At 61.7% G+C, this 26,689-nt stretch overlaps 4 protein-coding genes across 11 annotated transcripts in view; 2 read left to right on the top strand and 2 right to left on the bottom strand.

Moving 5' to 3' along the window:
• LOC146423959 (uncharacterized) overlaps positions 1–26,689 on the top strand; it is a 72,727-nt gene that overhangs the window by 14,079 nt on the left and 31,959 nt on the right. The window contains exon 9 of the mRNA XM_085044000.1: positions 430–515. Coding sequence (XP_084900126.1) covers positions 430–515 — 86 coding nt within the window. The remainder of the gene's footprint in view (positions 1–429; positions 516–26,689) is intronic.
• On the top strand, positions 2,540–7,523 carry LOC146423962 (uncharacterized). 3 transcript variants are annotated; one of them, XR_014847176.1, is made up of 6 exons: positions 2,544–3,081; positions 3,947–4,044; positions 5,403–5,446; positions 5,605–5,670; positions 7,150–7,310; positions 7,344–7,523. XR_014847176.1 is itself a non-coding variant. In XM_085044086.1 (5 exons), exons 1-5 carry the CDS (start codon positions 2,636–2,638, stop codon positions 7,237–7,239), a joined length of 744 nt encoding a protein of 247 aa, XP_084900212.1. In that variant the 5' UTR covers positions 2,544–2,635; the 3' UTR covers positions 7,240–7,522. The 3 variants fall into 3 exon arrangements, 2 of the variants coding, with proteins under 2 accessions (XP_084900213.1, XP_084900212.1); XM_085044086.1 differs by having other exon boundaries at positions 7,150–7,522; XM_085044087.1 differs by lacking the exon at positions 5,605–5,670 and having other exon boundaries at positions 2,540–3,081; positions 7,150–7,523.
• On the bottom strand, positions 11,037–17,569 carry LOC146423961 (dystrophia myotonica WD repeat-containing protein-like). Of its 3 annotated transcripts, none has more exons than XM_085044085.1 (5): positions 17,123–17,569; positions 15,583–15,768; positions 13,573–14,694; positions 11,561–11,645; positions 11,037–11,146 (listed from the first exon to the last, which is right to left on the bottom strand). In XM_085044085.1, exons 1-4 carry the CDS (start codon positions 17,453–17,455, stop codon positions 11,598–11,600), a joined length of 1,689 nt encoding a protein of 562 aa, XP_084900211.1. In that variant the 5' UTR covers positions 17,456–17,569; the 3' UTR covers positions 11,037–11,146; positions 11,561–11,597. The 3 variants fall into 3 exon arrangements, with proteins under 3 accessions (XP_084900211.1, XP_084900210.1, XP_084900209.1); XM_085044084.1 differs by lacking the exon at positions 11,037–11,146 and adding an exon at positions 11,162–11,530 and having other exon boundaries at positions 11,591–11,645; XM_085044083.1 differs by lacking the exon at positions 11,037–11,146 and having other exon boundaries at positions 11,163–11,645.
• LOC146423960 (symplekin-like) overlaps positions 19,063–26,689 on the bottom strand; it is a 31,937-nt gene continuing 24,310 nt past the window's right edge. For 2 of the 4 annotated variants that reach the window (XM_085043977.1, XM_085043978.1), the window contains 8 exons: positions 25,688–25,796; positions 25,511–25,611; positions 25,324–25,414; positions 24,215–24,316; positions 23,354–23,541; positions 21,761–21,937; positions 20,511–20,588; positions 19,063–19,329 (listed from right to left, as the gene is read on the bottom strand). In XM_085043977.1, coding sequence (XP_084900103.1) covers positions 19,078–19,329; positions 20,511–20,588; positions 21,761–21,937; positions 23,354–23,541; positions 24,215–24,316; positions 25,324–25,414; positions 25,511–25,611; positions 25,688–25,796 — 1,098 coding nt within the window. In that variant the 3' untranslated portion in view covers positions 19,063–19,077. Of the gene's footprint in view, positions 19,330–20,510; positions 20,589–21,760; positions 21,938–23,353; positions 23,542–24,214; positions 24,317–25,230; positions 25,252–25,323; positions 25,415–25,510; positions 25,612–25,687; positions 25,797–26,610; positions 26,659–26,689 lie in introns of all 4 variants that reach the window. The other 2 variants (XM_085043976.1, XM_085043975.1) reach the window with 2 other exon arrangements.

The raw sequence follows: 26,689 nt of genomic DNA, 5'->3' as shown, positions 1-26,689 counted from the left end.
TCCCCCTCCCCACACTCCATGTCCCCATCCCCATATTCAATGTCCCCTCCCCACACTGATGTCCCCTCCACACTTGATGTCCCCATCCCCACACTGATGTCCCCTCCCCACACTCAATGTCCCCTCCCACACTCAATGTCCCCATCCCCACACTCAATGTCCCCTCCCTCATTCAATGTCCCCTCCTCATTCAATGTCCCTCCCCACACTCAATGTCCCTCCCCACTCTCGATGTCCCCATCCCCACATTCAATGTCCCATCCCCACACTCCATGTCCCCTCCCCACATTCAATGTCCCCATCCCCATATTCAGTGTCCCCTCCCCACACCGCTGTCCCCTCCCCATATTTGGTGTCCCACTCCCCATATTCAATGTCCCCATCCCCATATCCAATGTCCCCTCCCCACACCGCTGTCCCCTCCCGCAGGAGCTGCCGGGGGTCCCCGCGGAGCCCCCCGAGCTGGGGCTGCACCTGCCCTTCGTGGGCTACTCCTACTGCCGAGGGGACACCCAGTGAGTCTGGGGACACCGGGGGGGACAGCGGGGACAATGGGGACAATGGGGATAATGGGGACACCCAGTGAGTCTGGGGACAGCGGGGACAGTGGGGACAGTGGGGACAGTGAGGATAATGGGGACAGTGGGGATAATGGGGACAGTGGGGACAGTGTGGTGGACAATGGGGACAATGAGGTGGACAATGGGGACAGTGCGGTGGACAGTGGGGGCAATGGGGACAATGGGGACAGTGGGGACAGTGGGGACAATGGGGACAATGAGGTGGACCATGGGGACAGTGTGGTGGACAATGGGGACAATGGCGAGAACACGGTGGGACAATCGGGACAGTGGGAACCATGGGGACAACGCGGGGGACAATGGGAACAATGAAGTGGACAATGTGGACAATGAGGTGGACATTGGGGACAGTGGGGACAATGGGGGGCACATTGGGGGGTGGGATGTCCCCTGATGGTGGGATGTCCCCTGATGGTGGGATGTCCCCTGATGAGTGGGATATCCCCTGATGGGGGGGATGTCCCCTGATGGTGGCATGTCCCCTGATGGAGGGATGTCCCCTGCTGGGTGGCATGTCCCCAGGTGTGACCACCCCGTCCCCCCGGTTTTAGGGAGGAAGAGGATGATGAGGATGAGGATGAAGATGAGGAGTGGGACCAGGAAGTGGCCATGGAGCTGGAGGGGGAGTGGGCGACCCCCCCCGAGTCGGGGAGCCCCCCCGGCACGGCCACCCCCCCGCCCGCCCACACCCCTCCCCAAAAAGCGCCCCCCGAACTCACGGGACCGACCCCCCCCCAAAAACCGCCCCCCACCCCCCGGAGGGAACCCCACCCCCCGAAAAGGACCCCCCGGAAAGGATCCCCTCCCCCACCCTCGGCCGCCCCGCCCCCACATGGAGCCCCCAAGCCCCCGCCCCCCCAGGAGCCCCCCCGAGGACGGAGCCCCCCGAAGGAGCCCCCCCGAGGACGGAGCCCCCCCCGGGCCGTGCAGCCCCCCCGCGCTCGGAGCCCCCCCGGGAACCGCCGGTAGGTGGGGGAGGGGCTGGGGGGGTCTCGATGCGGGGGGAGGGGAAGGAAGGGGGGTTTCCCGGTGGGGAGGGGGCGGGAATCCCGGAATTCCGGTGGGGTTCGGGAATCCCGGGGGTCAGTGTCCTGTCCGGGAATCCCGAGGGTCACTGTCCGGTCCGGGGGAATCTCAGGAATCCCGGGGGGGTCACTGTCCGGTCTGGGGAATCCCAGGGGTCAGTGTCCGATCTGGGGGAATCCCGGGAATCCCGGCGGTCACTGCCCGGTCCGGGGAATCCCGGGAATTCCGGGGGACAGTGTCCGGTCCGGGGAATCCCGGGGGTCAATGTCCGGTCTGGGGAATCACAGGGGTCAGTGTCCGGTCTGGACAATCCCGGGAATCCCGGGGGTCACTGTCCGGTCTGGGGAATCCCCGGAATCCCGGGGGTCAGTGTCCGGTCCAGGGGAATCCCGGGAATTCCAGGGGTCACTGTCCGGTCCGGGGAATCCCGGGGGTCAGTGTCCGGTCCGGGGGAATCCCGGGAATCCTGGGGGTCAGTGTCCGGTCTAGGGAATCCCGGGAATGCCGGGGGACAGTGTCCGATCTGGGGAATCCCGGGGGTCAGTGTCTGGTCTGGGGAATCCCGGCGGTCACTGCCCGGTCCGGGGAAATCCCGGGATGCCCGGGGGTCAGTGTCCGGTCCGGGACAATCCCGGGAATCCCGGGGGGTCAGTGTCCGGTCTGGGGAATCCCGGGAATCCCGGGGGACGGTGTCCGGTCTGGGGAATCCCGGGAATCCCGGGGGTCAGTGTCCGGTCCGGGAGAATCCCGGGAATCCCGGGGGGTCAGTGTCCGGTCCGGGGGAATCCCGGGAATCCCGGGGACAGTGTCCGGTCTGCGGAATCCCGGGAATCCCGGGGGTCAGTATCCGGTCCGGGACAATCCCGGGAATCCCGGGGGTCACTGTCCGGTCTGGGGAATCCCAGGGGTCACTGCCCGGTCCGGGGGAATCCCGGGAATCCCGGGGGTCAGTGTCCGGTCCGGGACAATCCCGGGGGTCACTGCTCGGTCCGGCGGGCTCCCGATCCCCGGTGCTCTCGGGGGTTCACATGCAGACGCGGTTCCCGCAGGTGACGGCGGCGGTCCCGGTGTCGGTCCCGGTATCAGTCCCGGTATCAGTCCCGGTATCAGTCCCGGCCGTTCCGGTGTCAGTCCCGGTGTCGGTCCCGGTGTCGGTCCCGGCCGTTCCGGTGTCGGTTCCGGTGTCAGTCCCGGCTGTCCCATTGTCGGTCCCGGTGTCGGTCCCGGCTGTCCCGGCGGCTGTCCCGGCGGTCTCGGCGGTGCCTGTCCTTGTCCCGGTGCCTGGCCCGGCGCCTGACCCGGTTCCGGTGCCTGGCCCGGTCCCGGTGCCGGTTCCGGTGCCTGGCCCGGTCCCGGTTCCGGTTCCGGTGTCGCTGCCGGAGCTCCGGGACGCGCTGGCCAAGGAGCGGCGCGAGCGAGAGGAGCTGGAGAGAGAGATCGGCAAGCTGCGGGCGGCGGGACAGGGGCTGGCCAGGTACGGGGACAGGGAGGGGACAGTGGGGACACTGCGGGGACAGTGGGACAGGGGCTGGCCAGGTACGGGGACAGCGAGGGGACAGTGGGACAGGGGCTGGCCAGGTACGGGGACAGCGAGGGGACACTGCGGGGACAGGGGCTGGCCAGGTACGGGGACAGCGAGGGGACAGCGGGGACAGGGGCTGGCCAGGTACGGGGACAGCGAGGGGACAGCGGGGACAGTGGGACAGGGGCTGGCCAGGTACGGGGACAGCGAGGGGACACTGCGGGGACAGGGGCTGGCCAGGTACGGGGACAGCGAGGGGACAGCAGGACAGGGGCTGGCCAGGTACGGGGACAGTGGGGACACTGCGGGGACAGCAGGACAGGGGCTGGCCAGGTACGGGGACAGCGGGGGAACAGCGGGGAGGGTGGCAGGGACAGCGGGACAGGGAGGGGACAGCAGGGACCCTGCGGGGACAGCGGGACAGGGGCTGGCCCGGTACGGGGACAGCGGCGACAGCGGGGACAGCGTGGGTAAGCGGGACCGGGGAGGGGACAGCGGAGAGGGGACAGCGGGGACACCGCGGGGACAGTCGGACCGGGGAGGGGACAGCGGGGACAGAGGAGAAGCCACAGGAGCGGGTGGGGACAGCGGACACTGTGCGGGTGGCACTGAGTGCCCGGGGAGGTGACACCAGGGACCTCGAGGTGACACCGGGGTGGCAGTCGGTACCGGGGGAGGTGACACCAGGGACCCCAAATACCGGGGGGACAATGACCCCGCGGCCATCGGGCAGGGGAACGGGGGGCTTTGGGGATCCGGGGTTGTCCCCAAGTGTCCCCAAGTGTCCCCAGGTGTCCCCAGCTGTCACCTCCCCCAGGCGCCTGCAGGAGGCCGAAAGTCGCAATTCGGAACTGGAAGAGAAACTGCGGCGACTGCAGAGTGACCCTGCGGGGCCAGGGCCGCCCCCCGCCCCGGGTGAGGACCCCTCCCCAAATAACCCAAAATATCCTAAAATAAACCCAAAATCACACTGACCCTGCGGGGCCAGGGCCGCCCCCCGCCCCGGGTGAGGACCCCTCCCCAAAATAACCCCAAAATATCCTAAAATAAACCCAAAATATCCCAAAATATCCCAAAATATAACCCAAAATATCCAAAAATAACCCCAAAATATCCCAAAATCACGCTGACCCTGCGGGGCCAGGGCCGCCCCCCGCCCCGGGTGAGGACCCCTCCCCAAATTAACCAAAATATCCCAAAATATCCCAAAATAACCCAAAATATCCAAAAATAACCCCAAAATAATCCAAAATATCCAAAATAACCCCAAAATATCCTAAATATCCCAAAATATCCCAAAATCACACTGACCCTGCGGGGCCAGGGCCGCCCCCCGCCCCGGGTGAGGACCCCTCCCCAAATAACCCAAAATATCCTAAAATATCCCAAAATATCCCAAAATCACACTGACCCTGCGGGGCCAGGGCCGCCCCCCGCCCCGGGTGAGGACCCCTCCCCAAAATATCCCAAAATATCCCAAAATATCCCCCAAAATATCCCAAAATATAACCCAAAATATCCCAAAATAACCCAAAATATCCAAAAATAACCCCAAAATATCCCAAAATATAACCCAAAATATCCAAAAATAACCCCAAAATATCCCAAAATATCCCCAAAATATCCCAAAATCACACTGACCCTGTGGGGCCAGGGCCGCCCCGGGTGAGGACCCCTCCCCAAAATATCCCAAAATAACCCAAAATATAACCCAAATCACCCCAAATAACCCAAAATAACCCCAAAATATAACCCAAATAACCCCAAAATAACCCAAATAATCCCAAAATAACCCCAAAATAATCCAAAATAACCCTGACCCCTCCCCAAAATAACCCAAATCACCCCAAAATAACCCCAAAATAGCCCCAAAATCCCCCTGACCTCCCCCCAGGCAAGGACCCCTCCCCAAAATCCCCCAAATCCCCTGAACTCCCCAAAATCCCCTGACCCCCAGGCCAGGGCAGCCCTCCCCAAAACCCCCAAAATAATCCTGAACCTCCCCAAAATGACCCCAAAATCCCCCTGACCCCCCCCAGGGGGTCTTGCCCCCTCCCCAAAATATTTGGGGGGGAGGACAGGACATTGTCCCCTCCCCAAATTTTGGGGCTAAACCTCCAAAGGGGGTCACCCCGATAATTTGGGGAGGGGTCCAGCCCTGACCTCCCCCTCCCCAAATTTTGGGCTGGAGCTAAACCTCCAAAGGGGGTCACCCCGATAATTTGGGGAGGGGTCCAGCCCTGACCTCCCCCCTCCCCAAATTTCCCCTGCAGGAGGTGTGGAGCAGCCCCCCCCCATCGCCGCCCCCCCCGCCGAGGTAAGAGGGGTTTTTGGGGTGATTTTGGGGTTTTTTGGGGGTTTTTGTGGGTTTTGGAGTTTTTTTGGGGGTTTTTTTGTGGTTTTTCGGGTGATTTTGGGGTGATTTTGGGGTTTTTTGGGGTTTTTTGGGGCTGACGCTCTGTGCTCTCTCCGCAGCCCTCGCGGCTTTTCCGCTCCCCCCTGGGGCTGCCACTGTCCCGTCACCTGCTGCTGTGGGCTCGGGTACGTGGGGCTGTCACCGTGTCACCTGTGTCACCCACTGCCATCCCCCTGTCACCCACTGCCACCCACTGTCACCTACTGCCATCCCCTGCCACTCACTGCCACTGTCCCGTCACCTGCTGCTGTGGGCTCGGGTACGTGGGGCTGTCACCGTGTCACCTGTGTCACCTGTGTCACCCCCTGCCACCCCCCTGCCACCCACTGTCACCTCCTGCCATCCCCTGTGATTGACACTGTCACCCACTGTCACTCACTGCCACTGTCACCCACTGTCCTGTCACCTGCTGCTGTGGGCTCAGGTACGTGGGGCTGTCACTGTCACTGTCACTGTCACCGTCACTGTGTCACCTGTGTCACCTGGGCCACCCCCTGCCACTGCCCCGGCACTGCCACTGTCACCTCCTGTCACCTACCGCCATCCCCTGTGATTGACACTGCCACCCACTGCCACTCACTGCCATTGTCCCGTCACCTGCTGCTGTGGGCTCGGGTATGTGGGGCTGTCACCGTGTCACCTGTGTCACCCCCTGTCACCTCCGGCACTGCCACTGCCACCCTCTGTCACCTACTGCCATCCCCTGCCATCCCCCTGTGACTGACACTGACATCAACTGCCACTCACTGTCACCCACTGTCACCTACTGTCACCCACTGTTACCCACTGTCACCTACTGTCACCCCCTGCCATTGCCACTGCTGCCACTGCCACTGTCACCTGTCACCTCCTGCCACTGCCATTGTGACAATGCCATCCCTGCCACCTCCTCCCCTGCCATTGTCACCCTCTGCCACCCCTGGCATTTCCACACCCTGTCACCTCCTGCCACCTGCTGTCACTGCCACCCCTGTCACTGCCACCACTGCCACCACCTGCCATTGCCACCCTGTCACTGTCACCTCCTGCCACCTCTGCCACCTCCTGCCACCTGCTGTCACTGCCACCCCCTGCCATCGCCACCACTGCCACCCCCTGGTACTGCCACCCTGTCACTGTCACCTCCTGCCACCACTGCCACCCCCTGCCATCGCCACCGTTGCCACCCTGGCTGTGTCCCCAGGACCACCCCTGCCATCGCCACCACTGCCACCCCCTGTCAGTGTCACCCTGTCACTGCCACCCTGTGTCATTGTCACCCCTGGCACTGCCACTGCCACCCTGTCCGTGTCCCCAGCGCCATCCCTGCCACTGCCACCCTGGCCATGTCCCCAGAGTCACCTCCTGGGCTGGGGACAGTCACGGCTGTGCCACCCCTGGCGCTGCCACCAGCGCTGGCATTGTCACCCGCGGGGCTTTGTCACCTCCCGGGGACAGTGCCACCCCCAGGACAGTGCCACCCGCAGGGACAGTGCCACCCCCGTGTCCCTCTGTCCCTCCCCAGTGTCCCCAGCAGCGCGCGGAGGGCGGAGCCACCGCAGGGCGGGGTTTGGCGACAAGGTGACAAAGTGACAATGGCAGGCTGACGGTGTCGCTGTCCCCAGGTGCCACACCCGGGTGCCACCAAGGATTGTCTGCTGCTGTGCGCCGCCGGCCTGCGACCCCCGCCCGGGACCCCCGGGAGTCCCCCGTGACTCGGGTGTCACCAGGGTGTCACCAAGGTGTCACCAGGGTGTCACCAAAGTGTCACCAAGGTGTCCCCAGGGTGTCACCGAAGTGTCACCGAGACGTCACCAAGGTGTCACCGAGATGTCACCGAGGTGTCACCTCCTTTCTTGCACTTGACCTCCACGGGGGGGGACTTGGACAGAGACCCCTCCCCAAAAATGTCACCGGAAATTCCCCAAAATCACTTGAAATTCCCCCAAAATATCACCTGAAATCCCCAAAATCACCGAAAATTCCCCCAAAATATCACCCGAAATCCCCAAAACTATCACCGAAAAGTCCCAAAAAAATCACCAAAAAATCACCGGAAAATCCCCAAAATCACCGGAAAATCCCCCAAAAAATCCACAAAAAATCACCAGAAATCCCCAAAAATATCACCTGAAAATCCCCAAAATCACCGAAATCCCAAAAATCACCGGAAAATCCCCAAAAATATCACCGAAAATTCCCCCAAAAAATCACAGGAAAATCCCCAAAATCAGCGGAAAATCCCCAAAAATATCATCGGGAAATCCCCAAAATCATCGGAAATCCCCCAAAAACTCACCAGAAAATCCCAAAAAATGACCAGAAAGCCCTAAAATCACCGCAAAAATCCCAAAAATCACAGGAAAATCCCCAAAATCACCGGAAAATCCCCCAAAAAATCCACAAAAAATCACCAGAAATCCCCAAAAATATCACCTGAAAATCCCCAAAATCACCGAAATCCCAAAAATCACCGGAAAATCCCCAAAAATATCACCGAAAATTCCCCCAAAAAATCACAGGAAAATCCCCAAAATCAGCGGAAAATCCCCAAAAATATCATCGGGAAATCCCCAAAATCATCGGAAATCCCCCAAAAACTCACCAGAAAATCCCAAAAAATGACCAGAAAGCCCTAAAATCACCGCAAAAATCCCAAAAATCACAGGAAAATCCCCAAAACTATCACCGAAAATTCCCCCAGAAAATCACAGGAAAATCCCCAAAATCAGTGGGAAATCCCCAAAATATCACCTGAAATTCCCAAAAAAACCACCTGAAATTCAAAAAAAAATCACCGGAAATTTCCCAAAATATCACCAGAAATTCCCCAAAAAATCACCGAAAAGCCCCAAAAAATCACCGGAAAATTCCCCAAAAAATCACCGGAAATTCCCCAAAAAATCACCGGAAATTCTCAAAATCACCGAAATTCCAAAAAAATCACCGAAAAATCCCCAAAAATATCACCGGAAAATCCCCAAAAAATCACTGAAAATCCCCAAAATCACCAGAAATTCCAAAACAAATCTCAAGAAATCACTGAAAAATCCCAAAAAAAATCACCGGAAAATCCCCAAAAACCCCCAAAAATCACCGAAAAATCCCCAAAAAATCACCGGAAAATCCCCAAAAATCACCGGAAACACGGGGGAGGGGGCTTGGACAGAGACCCCTCCCCAAAATATCACCGGAAAATCCCCAAAATCACCGAAAAATCAAAAAAATATCACCAGAAATCCAAAAAAAAATCACCTGAAATTCCTCCAAAAATCACCAGAATTCCCCAAAATCCCCCAAAAAATACCCCAAAAACCCCAAAAAAATCCCAAAAAATCCCCAACCCCTCACCGCGCCCCCTCCCCAACCCGCCCCCTCCCACCCCAATTTGGGGAGGGGTCTCCGCGCTGCCCCCATGACCTTCCCCGAGGGGCAGCGGCGCGCGACCCTCCCCAAAAAACAGACCCCAAAACCCCCCCGCGCCCCTCCCACCGTCCCCCGCTAGTAATTTATTTGTAGGGACGTTTGCACTGAAGCCCCCTCCCCTTATTTATACCCCCCGCCCCGGGGGCGACCCCTCCCCAAATTCACCCTCCCGGGGGTCTTTCCCGCCATTTTCAGCCCTTCCGGGGGTCTTTCCCGCCAATTTCCGCCCCCCAGTTGTCGCCCCCTCCCCAAATTCACCCTGCCGGGGGTCTTTCCTCCCCAAATTGACCCTTCCCGGGGTCGCCCCCTCCCCACATTGACTCTCCCGGGGTCGCCCCTCCCTCCCCCCCGGTTGTCGCCCCCTCCCCAGATTAACCCTTCCGGGGCTCTTTCCCGCCAATTCCCGACCCTCCCGGGGGTCTTTACTCCCCAAATTGACCCTTCCGGTTGTCGCCCCCTCCCCAAATTGACCCTTCCGGGGGTCTTCCCTCCTCAAATTCACCCTTCTGGGGATCGCCCCCTCCCCAAATTCACCCTGCCGGGGGTCGGAATGGACCTTCCCTGGGGTCGCCCCCTCCCCAAATTGACCCTCCTGGGGGTCTTTCCCGCCATTTTCAGCCCTTCCGGGGGTCTTTCCTCCCCAAATTGACCCTTCCGGGATCTTTCCCGCCAATTCCCGCCCCCCGGTTGTCGCCCCCTCCCCAAATTGACCCTTCCGGGGGTCGGAATGGACCTTCCCGGTTGTCGCCCCCTCCCCAAACTGACCCTTCCGGGGGTCTTTCCTCCCCAAATTCACCCTCCCGGGGGTCTTTCCCGCCAATTTCCACCCCCCGATTGTCGCCCCCTCCCCAAATTGACCCTTCCGGGATCTTTCCCGCCAATTTCCGCCCCCCGGTTGTCATCCCCTCCCCAAATTCCCCCCCCCGGTTGTCGCCCCCTCCCCAAATTCCCCCCGGTTGTGACACTCTCGGGGGACAGGACAATAAAGTTGTGTTGCTGCCACCGCCGGCTCCCCAGATTGTCCCTTTTTTGTCCCCAAGTTGTCCCTCGGTGTCCCCAAAGTGTCCCTAGTGCCACCCGGTGTGTCCCCAAAGTGTCCCCAATGCCACCTCTTGTGTCCCCAAAGTGTCCCTATGGCCACCCGGTGTGTCCCCAAACTGTCCCCAGTGCCACCTGTGTCCCCAAACTGTCCCCAGTGCCACCCTTATGTCCCCAAACTGTGTTCTGTGCCATTCTTTGTGTCACCAGATTGTCCCTCTTTGTCACCCCCGTGTCCCCAGGCTGTCCCCAGTGCCACCCCCTGTGTCCCCAAAGTGTCCCCAGTGCCATCCCCGTCTCCCCCAGTTGTCCCCGTGTCCCCAAGTGCCACCCAGTGTGTCACTGCGCTGTCCCCAAGTGCCACCCAGCGTGTCCCCAGCCCATCCCTGTGTCCCCAAATGGTCCCTGTGCCACCCAGCGTGTCCCCATTGTCACCAAACTGTCCCCAAGTGCCACCCAGCGTGTCCCCAACCCATCCCCGTGTCCCCAAATTGTCCCGAGCCACCCAGTGTGTCCCCAAACTGTCCCCAAGTGCCACCAAGCGTGTCCCCGTTGTCCCCAAACTGTCCCCAAGTGCCACCAAGCGTGTCCCCGTTGTCCACAAACTGTCCCCAAGTGCCACCCACCGCGCCTCCCGCCCCTCCGCTCGCCCCGCCCACTGTCCCCTCGCTGTCCCCTCAGTGTCACTCGAAGTGCCAAAAAAGTCTCTTTAGTATAAATAAGGGGGGGAGGGGCGCGGTGGCCCCGCGGGGACAATAAAGTGACGAAGGCACGGCGGTGCCACCCTGGGGACAGAGGGGACAGCGGTGGCACCGCCCGCGGGGACAGCGCCGGGGGCTCAGTAGTGCGGGTGACACCGCGGGTGACACGGGGACACCGCAGGGTGACACCGCAGGGTGACACGGGAGGCCCTGGGGGGACACAGGTGACCCCGAGGGTGACACCCGCAGGTGACAGATGACTCGGGAGGTGACACAGGTGTCCCGGCAGGTGACAGAGATGACCCGGGAGGTGACCCAGGTGACACGACAGGTGACATGGCAGGTGACACAGGTGTCCTGGCGGGTGACAAAGGTGACACAGGAGAGCCGACAGGTGACACAGCTGGCCTAGGAGGTGTCACAAGTGTCCCAGCAGGTGACAGAGATGAGCCGGGAGGTGACACAAGTCACACAGGTGTCCCAGCAGGTGACAGAGATGACCCGGGAGGTGACCCAGGTGACACGACAGGTGACATGGCAGGTGACACAGGTGTCCTGGCGGGTGACAAAGGTGACACAGGTGACCCGGCAGGTGACACAGCTGGCCTAGGAGGTGTCACAAGTGTCCTGGAGGGTGACAGAGATGACCCAGTAGGTGACACAGGTGACCCGGCAGGTGACACAGGTGACACAGCAGGTGACACAGGTCACACAGGTGACACGGCGGGTGATCCAGGTGACCCGGCAGGTGACACAGGTGACACGGCAGGTGACACAGGTGACACAGCAGATGACACAGGTCACACAGGTGACACGGCGGGTGATCCAGGTGACCCGGCAGGTGACACAGGTGACACGGCAGGTGACACAGGTGACGCAGGTGACCCGGCAGGTGACGCAGGTGACAGCTACACCACGGTGCCACTCGGGGAGCCACCGTTCTGCGAGGACAGTCCCTGCGGGGGGAGGGGACACGGTGACGTCACAGAGGCCACACCCCCAAAGCCCCGCCCATCCCCAAAATCCCCGATTTGTCCCCTCAGGGTCCCCAAATTGTCCCTCGGATGTCATCAGACTGATGGGGATGTCAATGGGGACATGAGAATGTCCCGACAGACTATCGTGACAGAGTCCTGGTGCTGCTGGGAACCCCAAATCCCCCGAAAATGCCCCAAATCCTCCCAAAACAACCCCAAATCCCCCCGAAAATGACCCAAATTCCCCCAAAAATAACCCAAATCCCCCTGAAAATACCCCAAATCCCCCCAAAAATGCCCCAAATCCTCCCTAAAATCCCCCAAAACCACCCAAAAAACCCCAAATTCAAAAACAACCCAAATCCCCTGAAATAAACCCAAATCCCCCTAATCCAACCCAAATCCTCCCAAAAACATCCCAAATCCCCTAAACCACCCCAAATCCCCCAAAGACACCCCCAATCCCCCAAATACATCCCAAATCCCCCAAACCACCCCAAATCCTCCAAAAAATAACCCAAATCCCCCAAACCACCCAAAAACCCCTAAATCCATCCCAAATCCCCCCAAACCACCCCAAATCCTCCAAAAATAACCAAATCCACCCAAACCACCCCAAATCCCCCAAAACACCCCAAAAACCCCCTCAAACACCCAAATCCCCTCCCAGACTCACCGAGACCCCCGGGTTGTGCCCGGGGACAGCTGAGCCCCTCCTGGCAGCTGTGACCATACAAACCGGCAGCTCCTGGGACCCCAAAATCCCCCCTAAACCACCCCAAATCCCCCATAACCACCACAAATCCCCTAAACCACCCCAAATCCCCTCCAGGACCCCCCAAATCCCCCTCCCCAGACACACCGAGACCCCCGGGCGCGCCCAGGTGCAGATGAGCCTCTCCTGGCAGCTGTGACCACACAAACCTGTGGCTCCTGGGACCCCCAAAATCCTCCTAAAACACCCCAAATCCCCCCTAAACGACCCCAAATCCCCCCTAAACCACCCCGAGCCCCCCTTCCCAGACTCACCGAGACCCCTGACCTGGCCCAGGTGCAGATGAGCCCCTCCTGGCAGGTGGCGACCATACAAACCTGCAGCTCCTGGGACCCCCAAATCCCCCTCAAACACCCCAAATTCCCTCCAGGACCCCCAAATCCCCCTCCCCAGACTCACCGAGACCCCCAGCCTGGCCCAGGTGCAGATGAGCTTCTCCCGGCAGCTGTGACCATACAAACCTGCAGCTCCTGGGACCCCCAAAATCCTCCTAAAACACCCCAAACCCCAAGAACCACCCCAAATCCCCCTAAACCACCCCAAATCCCCACTAAACCTCCCTAAATTGCCCCAAAATCCCCCAAATCCCCCTCCCCAGACTCACCGAGACCCCGGGCACGCCCAGGTGCAGATGTGTTTCTCCTGGCAGCTGTGACCATACAAACCTGCAGCTCCTGGGACCCCCAAAATCCTCCTAAAACACCCCAAACCCCCCAATAACCACCCCAAATCCCCCCCAAGCCACCCCAAATCCCCCTCCCCAGACTCACCGAGACCCCTGGCCATGCCCAGGTGCAGATGAGCTTCTCCTGGCAGGCGGTGACGATGCAATCCTGCTCCTCCTCAGACCCCAAAACACCATCCCAGACACCCATCCCCCTAAACCACCCCAAATCCCCCCTAAACCACCCCAAATCCCCCTCCGCAGACTCACCGAGACCCCTGACCTGGCCCAGGTGCAGATGAGCTTCTCCTGGCAGCTGTGACCATACAAACCTGCAGCTCCTGGGACCCCCAAAATCCTCCTAAAACACCCCCAAATCCCCCAAAACCACCCCAAATTCCCCCCAAATCCCCTAAACCACCCCAAATCCCCCCTAAACCACCCCAAATCCCCCTCCCCAGACTCACCGAGACCCCCGGGCGCGCCCAGGTGCAGATGAGCCCCTCCTGGCAGGCGGTGACGATGCAATCCTCCAGGAAGAGCAGCACCGTCAGCCTCTCCTGCGCGATCTTCTTGCACACCAGCGGCTCCAGCAGCGGCACCTCGTGCAGCCGGGGACACAGCGCTGTCCCCAACACCTTGGCCATGTCCAGCGACCCCCGCGACCCGCCGGGACCACCCCCGGGGGGTTTGTCACCCCCGCCGCCGCCTCGGCTGATGTTGCCCAGGCTGTGGTAACGCTTGTGCTCCTTGTCGGGGTTGTCGCGCAGGGTGAGGGTGGCGAACCGCGCCGGCGCCGGGGGGAGGCGGGGTGACATTTGGGGACATCCGGCGGGCTGGGGGAGGCTGTTGGAGCGGGACAGGGAGCGCGGCAAGCCCGGGGTCGGGGCGGGGGGCTCGGGGCGGGCGCGGGGAGGGGGTGGCCGAGGGTCCAGCACGTCCTCGGTGAGATCCCACAGGCAGAACTGAGTGTCCTGGCCGGCCGAGCCGAAGCGGTAGGTGACGCTCGGAGGGTTGGAGGTGTCCTGGGAAGTGTCACCGTCGCTGTCACCGTCACCCCCGTCGGGAGGAGGCGTGAAGGGGTCAAAGGCAACGGCGTTGACCCACGACTTGTGGCCGTGGCCTCGAGCCACCACCCGGCCCTCGGCGAATGACCACACGGTGACGAGGTCGTCCTCGCCCCCGGTGACAACGTAACGACCGTCGGGGCTCCAACAGACGCACAGAAGACCCCCGAAGTAACTCCTCATCATGCCCTGCAGCAGCATGGAGGAGAAGTGGAACACCCGCAGCACTCCGTCCTGGCTGACGCAGGCCAGCGAGCGACCGTCCGGCGAGAAGGCGAACTCGTTCAGGGGTCCCGAGCCCACCGCCCACTTCAGCAGGGGGTTCCTGGGGGTCTTGCTCTTGCAGGAGAAGACCCTGAAGCCCTCGCCCTGGGTGACAAGGGTGTACTGGGGGGTGGTGGCACCGCAGGGCTGCTCCGAGTCGTACAGGTAGAGGTGGCCGCTGGCGTGGGAGGCGAGGAAGAGGCGCTCGGTGTCCGGGAGCCACTTGACCAGGGTGACCTTGGACTTGTCGATGAGGCGCTGCGGGGTGGGGGGGAAAGGGTTAATGGGGTGGGGAGGGGTGGGGAGGGGAAAATGGGGAGTTTGGGTGGGAATGGGGAGTTTGGGGGTGTTTGGGGGTGTAAAATGGGGAGTTTGAGGGAAAAAGGGGAGTTTGGGTGGGAAAATGGGGAGTTTGGGGGAAAATGGGGAGTTTGGGGACGGAAATGGGGAGTTTCGGGGAAAAAATGGGGAGTTTGGGGGGAAAATGAGACATTTGGGGCAGAAATGGGGATAGTTTTGGGGACAGAAACTGCGACATTTGGGGACACAAATGTGGATGGTTTTGGGGACACAAACTGATTTGTGGACACAAATGGGGATGGTTTTGGGGACACAAACTGTGACATTTGGGGCAGGAATGGGGATGGTTTGGGGGCAAAAATGGGACATTTTGGGGACACAAATGGGGATGGTTTTGGGGGCAAAAATGGGACATTTTGGGGCGGAAATGGGAATGGTTTTGGGGGCAAAAATGGGAACTTTGAGAGGCAAAAATGGGAACTTTGAGGGCAGAAATGAGACATCTGGGGACACAAACGGGGATGGTTTTGGGGACAGAAACTGTGACATTTGGGGACACAAACTGTGACATTTAGGGACACAAATGGGGATGGTTTGGGGACACAAACGGGACCTTCGAGGGCAGAAATGAGCCATTTGGGGACACAAACTGACATTTGGGGCAGAAACGGGGACAGGTTTGGGGACACAAACAGGGATGATTTTGGGGACACAAACTGTGCCATTTGAGGCAGAAACGGCGATGGTTTTGGGGCCAAAACGGGAACTTCGCGGGCAGAAAGGAGCCATCTGGGGCCACAATGACATCCCTCAGCGGTGTCCCCAGTGTCCCCGCTGTCCCCTCACCTCCTCGTTGAAGAGGCGGCTGGCGCTGTCCTTCTTGGCCAGGTCCAGGTACTGCACCTGGCCGGCCGAGAAGCCCACCAGCAGCGCCAGCGTCTCGGCGCCCGCCGTGAACTGGTTGAAGTCGTGGCAGGTGGGCTGTGTCCCCTTGTACACCCGCTTGTCGATGGGCCGCTGCAGGTCCAGGCTCTGCGGGGACACGGGGACACTGGCATTGTCACCGGTGTGGGCGGTGGCACCAGTGTGGGCGATGTTGGGATGTCACTCCCAGAGCTCCCTGAGGACTCTGTGTCCACCTCAGGTCATCAGTGGGGCTGGTCAGAGGGTGCTGGGGTCAGTGTCACCAACCCTGGGGTCACTGTCACTGGCATTGTCATTGTCACCGGTGTGGGTGATGTTGGGGTGTCACCCCCGGAGCTCCCTGAGGACTCTGTGTCCACCTCTGGTCATCACTAGGGCTGTCCAGAGGGTCCTGGGGTCATTGTCACCAGGCTGGGGTCATTGTCACCAACCCTGGGTTCACTATCACTGGCATTGTCATTGTCATTGTCAATGATGTTGGGGTGTCACCCCCAGAGCGCCCCGAGGACTCTGTGTCCACCTCAGGTCATCAGTGGGGCTGGTCAGAGGGTCCTGGGGTCACTGTCACCAACCATGGGGTCATTGTCCCCAACCCTGGCGTCACTGTCACCAGCCCTGGAGTCACTGTCACCAACCATGGGGTCACTGTCACTGCCCTGGGGTCACTGTCACCAACCCTGGGGTCACTGTCACTGTCCTGGGGTCACTGTCCCCAGTCCTGAGGTCACCTTTACTCCCATCACCCCTGACCCTCCCAGTCCCCTGTCCTCCCCCTAATCGCCCCATTGCCCCCAGACCCTCACTGACCCATCACTGACCCCTCACACCCCAGACCCTCACTGAGCCCTCAGGCCTCTCACACCCCCAGGCCCTCACTGACCCCTCATGCCCCTACACCCTCACTGACCCCTCACTGACCCCCAGACCCTCACTGACCCCTCCCTGACCCCTCACACCCCCAGACCCTCACTGAACCCTCACACCCCCAGACCCTCCCTGACCCCCCAGCCCTCACACCCCCAGACCCTCACTGACCCCTCCGCCCCCAGACCCTCCCTGACCCCCAGACCCCTCACACCCCAGACCCTCACTGACCCCTCACGCCCCCAGACCCTCCTGACCCCCAGACCCTCACACCCCCAGACCCTCACTGAACCCTCACGCCCCCAGACCCTCACTGACCCCTCGCCCTCTCACGCCCCCAGACCCCCAGACCCTCCCTGACCCCTCCTGACCCCTCACTGACCCCTCACGCCCACAGACCCCTGCCCCAGACCCTCTGAATCCCCAGACCATCACTGACCCCTCACGCCCCCAGGCCCCTCAGGCACCTCACGCCCCCAGACCCTCACGCCCAGACCCTCACTGACCCCTCAATGACCCCCACCCCAGACCCCTCACGCCCCCAGACCCCAGACCCCTCAGGCCCCCAGGCCCCTCACGCCCCCGTTCCCGCCGTTACCCTGCGGCTGCCGCGCCCCCCGGCTCCAGCCCCTCCGTAGAAGTGCAGCTCCCGGCCGAGGTTGCAGCACACTCGGCTGCGCTCCGCAGGCCCCCCGGGCGGGCTGCGGCTCCGCGCCAGCCGCACCATGGACAGCCGGACGGGCGGCAGCGCCCCGGGGCCCGGCGGGGCGGGCCCGGCCGGGGAAGGCCCTGAGGCGGCGGCGGCCGAGGCGGCGGAGGCGGCGGGGCCCAGCAGGCGGTAGGAGCCCTCGCGGGTGCGGAAGCGGCTCTTGAGCTCCGGAGGAGCCGCGGGAGCCTCGGCCGGGCCCGGAGCCGCCGCCGCCGCCGCCATGGCCGCCGGGAGCCGCGTCAGGCCCGGGCGGGAGCTCGTCAGGCTCGGCAGGCCCGGGCGGGAGCGGCGGCCGCCATGGCGGCGCTGAGTCACCGGAGCGCGCCCGCCCTCAGCGGAGGCCACGCCCACGAGGGGCGGGAAAGCCAATCAGCGTGCGAGAAGGGGTGGGACACGCCCACGGCGGGCAGAGGCGGTGCCCGCCTGAGGTGAGGCCACGCCCACCAGCAGGGAGGCCACGCCTGCCATTGGAGTAAGCCACGCCCCAAAACACAGAAACCACGCCCCCGAATGATTTAAACCCCGCCCCAAAAGAGAGACCACGCCCCCCGGTTGATTTAAACCCCGCCCCAAATGCAAGAGCCACGCCCCGTTTATCAGAAACCCCGCCCAAAACGGAGACCACGCCCCCGATTGATTTAAACCCCGCCCCAAAAGAGAGACCACGCCTCCGATTGACTAAACCCCGCCCCAAAATGCGAAAGCCACGCCCCGTCTATCAGAAACCCCGCCCCAAAACAGAGGCCACGCCCCCAGCCGATCAAACCCCGCCCCAAACACGGAGGCCACGCCCACAATAACCAATAAGACCCAAAAAAGTGGAGACCACGCCCCAAATTGGCCAAAACCACGCCCACAAATGCATATATGGGTCAAGCCACGCCCACCCAACCATCCCCCCCCAATCCCACCCCCTAATCTGCATACCCAAGCCCCGCCCCCAAGGCGCCAAGAGACCCCCAAAACCACCAGATTTCACCCCAAATCTGCTCCCAGGTGTTTATTGTCCCTCCGGGGGTCTCGGGCTGTCCCCTCAGCCCTCGGCGGGGCCGGGGGGGACATCGGGGACAGCGGCGGGGGGCACATCGGGGCTCTGCGTGCCGGGGGGGGGCGGCTCCGAGCAGGGGGGGCTGCCGGGGGGTGCCTCGGCCAGCGGGGCGGCCGGGGAGAGCTCCGTGCGCGGGGGGTCCTGGGGGAGACAGAGGGGGTGAGAGATGTGCCCACCCCGAAATGGGGAGTTTGGGGGTCCTGGGGAGACAGGGAGGTTAGGGTGAGGGCACACCCATGGGGAGTTTGGGGTCCTGGGGAGACAGGGTTAGGAGTGGGGACACACCCCCAAAATGGGGGTTTGGGGGTCCTGGGCAACAGGGGTTTGGGGGTGGGAGCACACCCCCTAAAATGGGGGTTTGGGGGGATTTTTGGGGTCCTGGGGGTCCTGGGGTTTTGGGGTCTGGGGGAGATAGGGGGGTTAGAGGTGGGGGGCACACCCCAAAATGGGAGGTTTGGGGGGATTTTGGGGGTCCTGGAGGGAGACAGGGGGGTCAGGGGTGGGGGGCACAGCCCAAAATGGGGGGTTTGGGGGTCCTGGGGGGTGATGGGCGGGGGTTAGGGATGTCCCCCCACCCCAAAAGGAGCCCCTCAGGGTGGAATTTGGGGATTCCTGGGGGGGTTAAGATGTCCCCCCACCCCAAAATGAGGCACTTGGGGGGGATTTCGGGGGTCCTGGGGGATTTAGGATGTCCCCCCACCCCAAAAGGAGGCCCTCGGGGGGGATTTGGGGTCTCCTCACCTTGGGGGTCTCCAGGGGGGGTTAGGATGTGTACCCCAACCCCAAAATGGGTCACTCAGGGGGGATTCTGGGGTCTCCTCACCTTGGGGGTCTCCAGGGGGGCGGCAGGGGGGGACACGTCGCCCCCCCCCGAGCTGTCCTCGTCCTCGGGGACGCTGATGAAGATGTTGGGGGGCTCCAGCTCTGCGCCCCCCAAATCCGGGGGGGCTTCCGAGGGGGAGGAGCCTGAGCTGAGCCCCCCGCCCGGGGCTGGGGGGGTCCCTTTGGCCTTGGGGTCCTCGTCACCGGGGCGTTTGGGGGGCTTGTCCTGCCGGGGGGGCACGGGGGGGACCCCAAATTGATCCTGTGTCCCCAAAAGGGTCACCCAGCACCGAATTGTCACCCCCCCTGGTGTCCCCAAAGGGTCTGGGGTCACCCTGTCCCCATAGCCCAACCCGTCTGGGTGTCCCCAAAGGGTCTGGGGTCACCCTGTCCCCACAGCCCAACCCCTCCAGGTGTCCCCAAGGGGTCTGAGGATCCCCTGTCCCCAACTGCCACCCCTCCTGGTGTCCCCAAAGGGTCTGAGGATCCCCTGTCCCCATATTGCCACCCTTCCTGGTGTCCCCAAGGGGTCTGGGCTCCCTCTGTCCCCAACTGCCACCCCTCCTGGTGTCCCCAAGGGGTCTGGGGATCCCCTGTCCCCAAATTCCCACCCCTACTGGTGTCCCCAAAGGGTCTGGGGTCACCCTGAGACCCCCAGCCCTGAATTGTCACCCCTCCTTGTGTCCCCAAGGGGTCTGGGGTCCCCCTGTCCCCATAGCCCAACCCTGTCCCCAAACTGCCAGCCCTACTGGTGTCCCCAAAGACTCTGGGGTCACCCTGTCCCCACCTCTCCAGGTGTCCCCAAAGGGTTCTGGAGACACCCTGAGACTCCCAACCCTGAATTGTCATCCTCCTTGTGTCCCCAAGGGGTCTGGGGTCCCCCTGTCCCCATATTGCCACCCCTCCTGGTGTCCCCAAAGACTCTGGGGTCACCCTGTCCCCATAGCCCAACCCCTCCTGGTGTCCCCAAAGGGTCTGGGGTCACCCTGTCCCCAAATTGCCACCCTTCCTGGTGTCCCCAAGGGGTCTGGGCTCCCTCTGTCCCCATCTGCCACCCCTCCTGGTGTCCCCAAAGACTCTGGGGTCACCCTGTCCCCAACTGCCACTCCTCCTGGTGTCCCCAAAGGGTCTGGGGTCACCCTGTCCCCATAGCCCAACCCCTCCAGGTGTCCCCAAGGGGTCTGGCTCCCCCTGTCCCAACCCCTCCTGGTGTTCCCAAGGGGCCTGGCTCCCCCTGTCCCCAAACTGCCACCCCTCCAGGTGTCCCCAAGGGGTCTGGCTCCCCCTGTCCCCACCTCTCCAGGTGTCCCCAAAGGATCTGGCGTCCCCCTGTCCCCAAACTGCCACCCCTCCTGGTGTCCCCAAGGGGTCTGGGGTCACTGTCCCCAGCTCTCCAGGTGTCCCCACCTCTGCAGGTGTCCCCTCGGGCTCGTGACGCGTGGTGGCCTCCAGGATGGCCATGGTGGACAGAGGGATGTGAGCTTGCTGTGGGGGGAGGAGGTGACACCGGGGGGTCAGAGTGTCCTGGGGTGTCACCTGTCTGTCCCCAGGGTGGGTTAGACCACCCTGGGGGTGTCCCCTGTCCCCACAGTCAGTCCCCTGTCCCCAAGGTGGGGTCAGACCACCCAAGGGCTGTCCCTTGTCCCCAAGACTGTCCCCTGTCCCCAAAGTCAGTCCCCTGTCCCCTAGGGGGGTCACACCACCCAAGGTCAGTCCCTTGTCCCCAAGGTCACCCAGGGGAAGTCAGACCACCCAAGGCCAGTCCCCTGTCCCCAAAGTCAGTCCTCTGTCCCCAAGGTGGGTCAGACCACCCTGGGGGTGTCCCTTGTCCCCAAGGCTGTCACCCAGAAGAAGTCAGACCACCTATGGTCAGTCCCCTGTCCCCAGGGTCAGTTCCCAGGGCTGTCCCCTGTCCCCGGGGATGGTCAGACCACCCAAGGGCTGTCCCCAGGCTGTCCCCTGTCCCCAAGGCTGTCCCCAAAGCTGTCCCCTGTCCCCTGTCCCCCTGGTGTCACCTGGTGGGGGGTCAGTGCCCGCATGTGGCTCAGCAGAGGCTCAGGGTCACACTGCCCACGGTCAGTCCCCTGTCCCCACAGTCAGTTCCCAGGGCTGTCCCCCATCCCCTGGGGTGTCCCCTGTCCCCTGTCCCCGTGGTGTCACCTGGTGGGGGGTCAGTGCCCGCACGTGGCTCAGCAGAGGCTCGCTGAGCTCAGTGTCACACTGCCCATGGTCAGTCCCCTGTCCCCAGGGCGGGTCAGACCACCCAAGGACTGTCCCCAAGGCTGTCCTCAGGGCTGTCCCCAAGTTGTCACCTGGTGAGGGGTCAGTGCCCGCACGTGGCTCAGCAGAGGCTCGCTGAGCTCAGTGTCACAATGCCCATGGTCAGTCCCCTGTCCCCAGGGCTGTCCCCTGTCCCCACAGTCAGTCCCCTGTCCCCATGGTCAGTCACCTGTCCCAGGGCTATCCCTTGTCCCCAAGGCTGTCCCCTGTCCCCGTGGTGTCACCTGGTGGGGGGTCAGTGCCCGCACGTGGCTCAGCAGAGGCTCGCGCAGCTCAGGGTCACACTGCCCAAGGTCAGTCCCCTGTCCCCAGTGGGTGTCCCCAGGCTGTCCCCTGTCCCCTGGGGTGTCCCCTGTCCCCTGTCCCCGTGGTGTCACCTGGTGAGGGGTCAGTGCCCGCACGTGGCTCAGCAGAGGCTCGCGCAGCTCAGGACACTTGTCGAACACGGCGGCCAGCTGGGGAGGAGGAAGCTGCAGAACCACCTGGAACGACTGAGGCTTCGTGCGCTGGCAGCACTTGATGAACCCTTCCCACACCTTGGGGTACTTCCACACCTGGAGGGACACACCTGGGGTCACTGGGGACACCTGGGGACAGGTATGGGGTGGAGGGGACGCTGTGGCTTCGTGCACTGGCAGCACTTGATGAACCCTTCCCACACCTTGGGGTACTTCCACACCTGGAGGGACACACCTGGGGTCACTGGGGACACCTGGGGACACCTGGGGACAGGTATGGGATGGACGGGACACCTGGGAACACCTGGGGACAGGTATGGGGTCATTGGGAACACATGGGGACAGGTATGGGGTCAGTGGGGACACCTGGGGACACCTGGGGACAGGTATGGGGCCAGGTATGGGGCTGGGGGGACACCTGGGGACAGGTATGGGGTGGAGTGGAACACCTGGGGACAGCTATGGGGTCAGTGGGGACACCTAGGGACACCTGGGGACAGGTATAGGGACAGGTATGGGATGCAGTAGAACACCTGGGGACAGGTATGGGGTCAGTGGGGACACCTGGGGACAGGTATGGGATGGAGTGGAACACCTGGGGACAGGTATGGGGTCAGTGGGGACACATGGGGACAGATATGGGGTCAGTGGGGACACCTGGGGACACGTATGGGGTCAGTGGGGACACGTGGGGACACCTGGGGACACCTGGGGACAGGTATGGGGTCAGTGGGGACACCTGGGGGAACCTCTCCTAGTCCCATATCCCCAATTCTGGAAGGGATTTGGGGTGAATTTTGGGGAAATCCTGGTGAAACTGGAGGTGAATTTTGGCAGAATCCTGCAGGATTTTTTGAGGGGATCTTGGGAGGATTTTTAGGGGGGTTTTTAGGGGATTTTGGGTGAATTTTGGGGTATTTTTTGGGTATTTTGGGGCTGCAGACCTGCTTCATGATGAGCCTGGAGAGGATGTTCATGGTGAAGCCACCCAGACAGGGTACATGGTGTCCCCAAATCCCCAATTTTGGGGCCATTTTTGGGGCAGATTTTTGCGGGATTTCAATGGGATTTTAGGTGGATTTTTGGGGTATTTTTGCAGGGATTTTTGGGCCAATTTTGGGGTATTTTGGGGCTGCAGACCTGCTTCATGATGAGCCTGGAGAGGATGTTCATGACGAAGCCACTCAGCCGGGGGTACATGGTGTCCCCAAATCCCCAGTTTTGGGGCAGATTTTTGCAGCGATTTTTGGGGCGATTTTTGGTGGAATTTCGTGGGGATTTTGGGGTATTTTTGCAGGGATTTTTGGGCCGATTTTGGGGTATTTTGGGGCTGCAGACCTGCTTCATGATGAGCCTGGAGAGGATGTTCATGACGAAGCCCCCCAGCCGGGGGTACATGGTGTCCCCAAATCCCCAATTTTGGGCTCATTTTTGCAGCGATTTTTGGCGGAATTTCGTGGAGATTTTGGGGTATTTTTGGGGTGAATTTCAGCAGATTTTGGGGCTGCAGACCTGCTTCATGATGAGCCTGGAGAGGATGTTCATGACGAAGCCCCCCAGCCGGGGGTACATGGTCAGAGCCTGGATCACGGTGCGCATCAGCAGCATCGGCAGAGGACTTTGCTCCATCAGCTGCTGCATCACCACGGCCAGAACCTCCGAGGTGTAGACATTGCGCTCGGCAAAACACAGGTTGGTGGCTGGAAAGGCACTGGGAGTTACTGGGAGGCACTGGGAGGCACTGGGAGAGGTATTTGGGGGCACTGGGAGGCACTGGGAGGGACTTGGAAGCACTAAAAAGGGCACTAAAGGGGTATTTAGAGGCACCAAAATGGTTATTTGGGGACACTGGGAGTGACTGAGATGGACTGGGAGGAGATTGGGAGGCACTGGGAGGAGATTGGGAGGCACTGGGAGGGACTGGGAGGGACTGGGAGGGACTGGGATGGACTGGGATGGACTGGGATGGACTGGGAGGCACTGGGAGGAGCTGCATCACCACGGCCAGAACCTCCGAGGTGTAGACATTGCGCTCGGCAAAACACAGGTTGGTGGCTGGAAAAGCACTGGGAGTTACTGGGAGGCACTGGGATCGACTGGGAGAGGTATCTGGGGGCACTGGGAGTTACTGGGAGGGACTGGGAGGGACTGGGAGGAGATTGGGAGTGACTGGGAGGAACTGGGATGGACTGGGAGGCACTGGAAGTCACTAAAAGGCACTAAAAGGGCACTAAAAAGACACTAACGGGGTTTTTGGAGGCACCAAAATGGGTATCTGGGGACACTGGGAGTGACTGGGATGGACTGGGAGGGACTAAATGGGTATTTGGGTGTCCTCTGTCACCCCAGGTGTCCCCCTGTCACCCCTGTCACCTTTGATGATGGATTTCATGTCACACTTGGAGCTGTCGATGTTGTGCAGAGCGATCAGGAGCTCTCCCGGGTTCAGAGGGGACACTGCCGAGGTGCCATCGCCTGTGGGGACAACAGGAGGGAACAGTGACAGGGCTGGGGTGGCCCCGGGGAGGGGACAGTGACAGGCTGGGGTGGCCCTGGGGAGGGGACAGGGACAGGAGGTCCCCAAGGTGACCACTAGCACTGTCCCCAGGGCTGTCCCATGTCCCACCCCACACTGTCCCAATGTCCCCAGGCTGTCCCCAACCATCCCCACACAGTCCCCAAGCTGTCCCCTCACCATGCTGCATCCCCAGCAGGTCTGTCCCAATGTCCTCACACTGTCCCTAGCTGTCCCCAGCTGTCCCTTCACCATGCTGCATCCCCAGCAGGTCTGTCCCAATGTCCCCAGCTGTCCCCAGGCTGTCCCCACATTCCCACACTATCCCCAGCTGTCCCCAAGCTGTCCCCAGCTGTCCCCAGCCATCCCCACAGTCCCCAAACTGTCCCCAAGCTGTCCTCAGCCATCCCCACATTGTCCCCAGTCATCCCCACACTATCCCCACCCTGTCCCCAAGCTGTCCCCAGCTGTCCCCAAACTATCCCCAAGCTGTCCCCAGATGTCCCCAGCTGTCCCCAAGCTGTCCCCAGCTGTCCCCTCACCGTGCTGCGTCCCCAGCAGGTCTGTCCCAATGTCCCCAACTGTCCCCAGGCTGTCCCCAGCTGTCCCTAGCCATCCCCACACTATCCCCAGCTGTCCCCAAGCTGTCCCCAAGCTATCCCCAGCTGTCCCCAGCTGTCCCCACACCGTCCCCAAGCTGTCCCCAGCTGTCCCCTCACCGTGCTGCGTCCCCAGCAGGTCTGTCCCAATGTCCCCAACTGTCCCCAGCTGTCCCTAGCCATCCCCACACTATCCCCAGCTGTCCCCAGCTGTCCCCACACTATCCCCAGCTGTCCCCAGCTGTCCCCACACCGTCCCCGAGCTGTCCCCTCACCGTGCTGCGTCCCCAGCAGGTCTGTCCCAATGTCCCCACACTGTCCCCTGCTGTCCCCAGCCATCCCCACACTGTCCCCTGCTGTCCCCTCACCGTGCTGCGTCCCCAGCAGACGATTGAACACCTCCTTGACCACGATGGGGTTGAGCTTGATGAGTTTGGGCAGCGCCTGAATCACCTCTTTCTGCACCAAAAACGTCCCTCCTCAGCCCCGGGTGACACCAGGTGACACCAGGTGACACCCCAGGTGACACCAGGGAGGGGACAAAGCCACCCTGACCTTCTCCAGCCCGTTGAGCACGGGGATGAGGAACCGGACGTCCGGCAGGCGCTTGTGGTAAAGATCTCGGACGCGCTTGACCAGCTCGGGCGAGGGTGGCACTGCCGGGGGGGGACAGCCGGTCATTGTCACCGTCATTGTCACCTCCCGCCAGCCCCAGGTGTCACCCGGGGTCACCTTTGTCGGTCAGGCTGTGCAGGCAGCGTGTCACCAACGTCTCGGCGCCCTTGGGACAATTCTCCACCAGCAGCAGCAGCTCCGGGGAGTTCATCCCCATGCCGCGGATCTGGGGGAAAAAAATGGGATTTTGGGGTCGGATTGAGGGGAAATGGAGGGTTTTAGAGTGGGAGATTTGGGTTGGATTTGAGTGGAAATTGAGGTTTTTAAATTTGGAGATTCTGGTTGGATTTGACTGAAAATTGAGGTTTTTAGAGCGGGAGATTCCTGTCGGATGTCCCCAATATCCCCAACATCCCCAATGTCCCCAATGTCCCCAACATCCCCAATGTCCCCAATATCCCCAGCGTCCCCACATCCCCAACGTCCCCAGTGTCCCCATGTCCCCTATGTCCTCAATATCCCCAATGTCCCTAACACCCCCAACGTCCCCAATGTCCCCAATATCCCCAATGTCCCCAACATCCACAACATCCCCAACACCCCCAGTGTCCCCAACATCCCCAGTGTCCCCATGTCCCCATCGGCTGCTCGATGACGCACAGCACGGTCTGTTTGATGTCGGCGATGGCCTCGGTGTACACCGACGCCAATTCATGTCCAACGTCCCCAATGTCCCCAACATCCCCAATGTCCCCAGTGTCCCCAATGTCCCCAATATCCCCAACATCCCCAGCATCCCCATGTCCCCAATGTCCCCAACATCCCCATGTTCCCATGTCCCCAGTGTCCCCATGTCCCCACTGGCTGCTCGATGACGCGCAGCACGGTGCGTTTGATGTCGGCAATGGCCTCGGTGTACACCGACGCCAATTCATGGCCAATGTCCCCAACATCCCCAAAATGTCCCCAATGTCCCCAATATCCCCAACATCCCCAATGTCCCCAATGTCCCCAGTGTCCCCAGTGTCCCCATGTCCCACCGGCTGCTCGATGACGCGCAGCACGGTGCGTTTGATGTCGGCAATCGCCTCGGTGTACACCGACGCCAGCTTGTGGCCA

The sequence above is a fragment of the Lichenostomus cassidix genome, unplaced genomic scaffold, assembly GCF_008360975.1.
Source record: "Lichenostomus cassidix isolate B80296 unplaced genomic scaffold, HeHo_3.0 HiC_scaffold_35, whole genome shotgun sequence".
Lineage (NCBI taxonomy): Eukaryota > Metazoa > Chordata > Aves > Passeriformes > Meliphagidae > Lichenostomus > Lichenostomus cassidix.
Note: the sequence above shows the minus strand (reverse complement) of the source record. Positions and strands in the feature narration are given on the sequence as shown.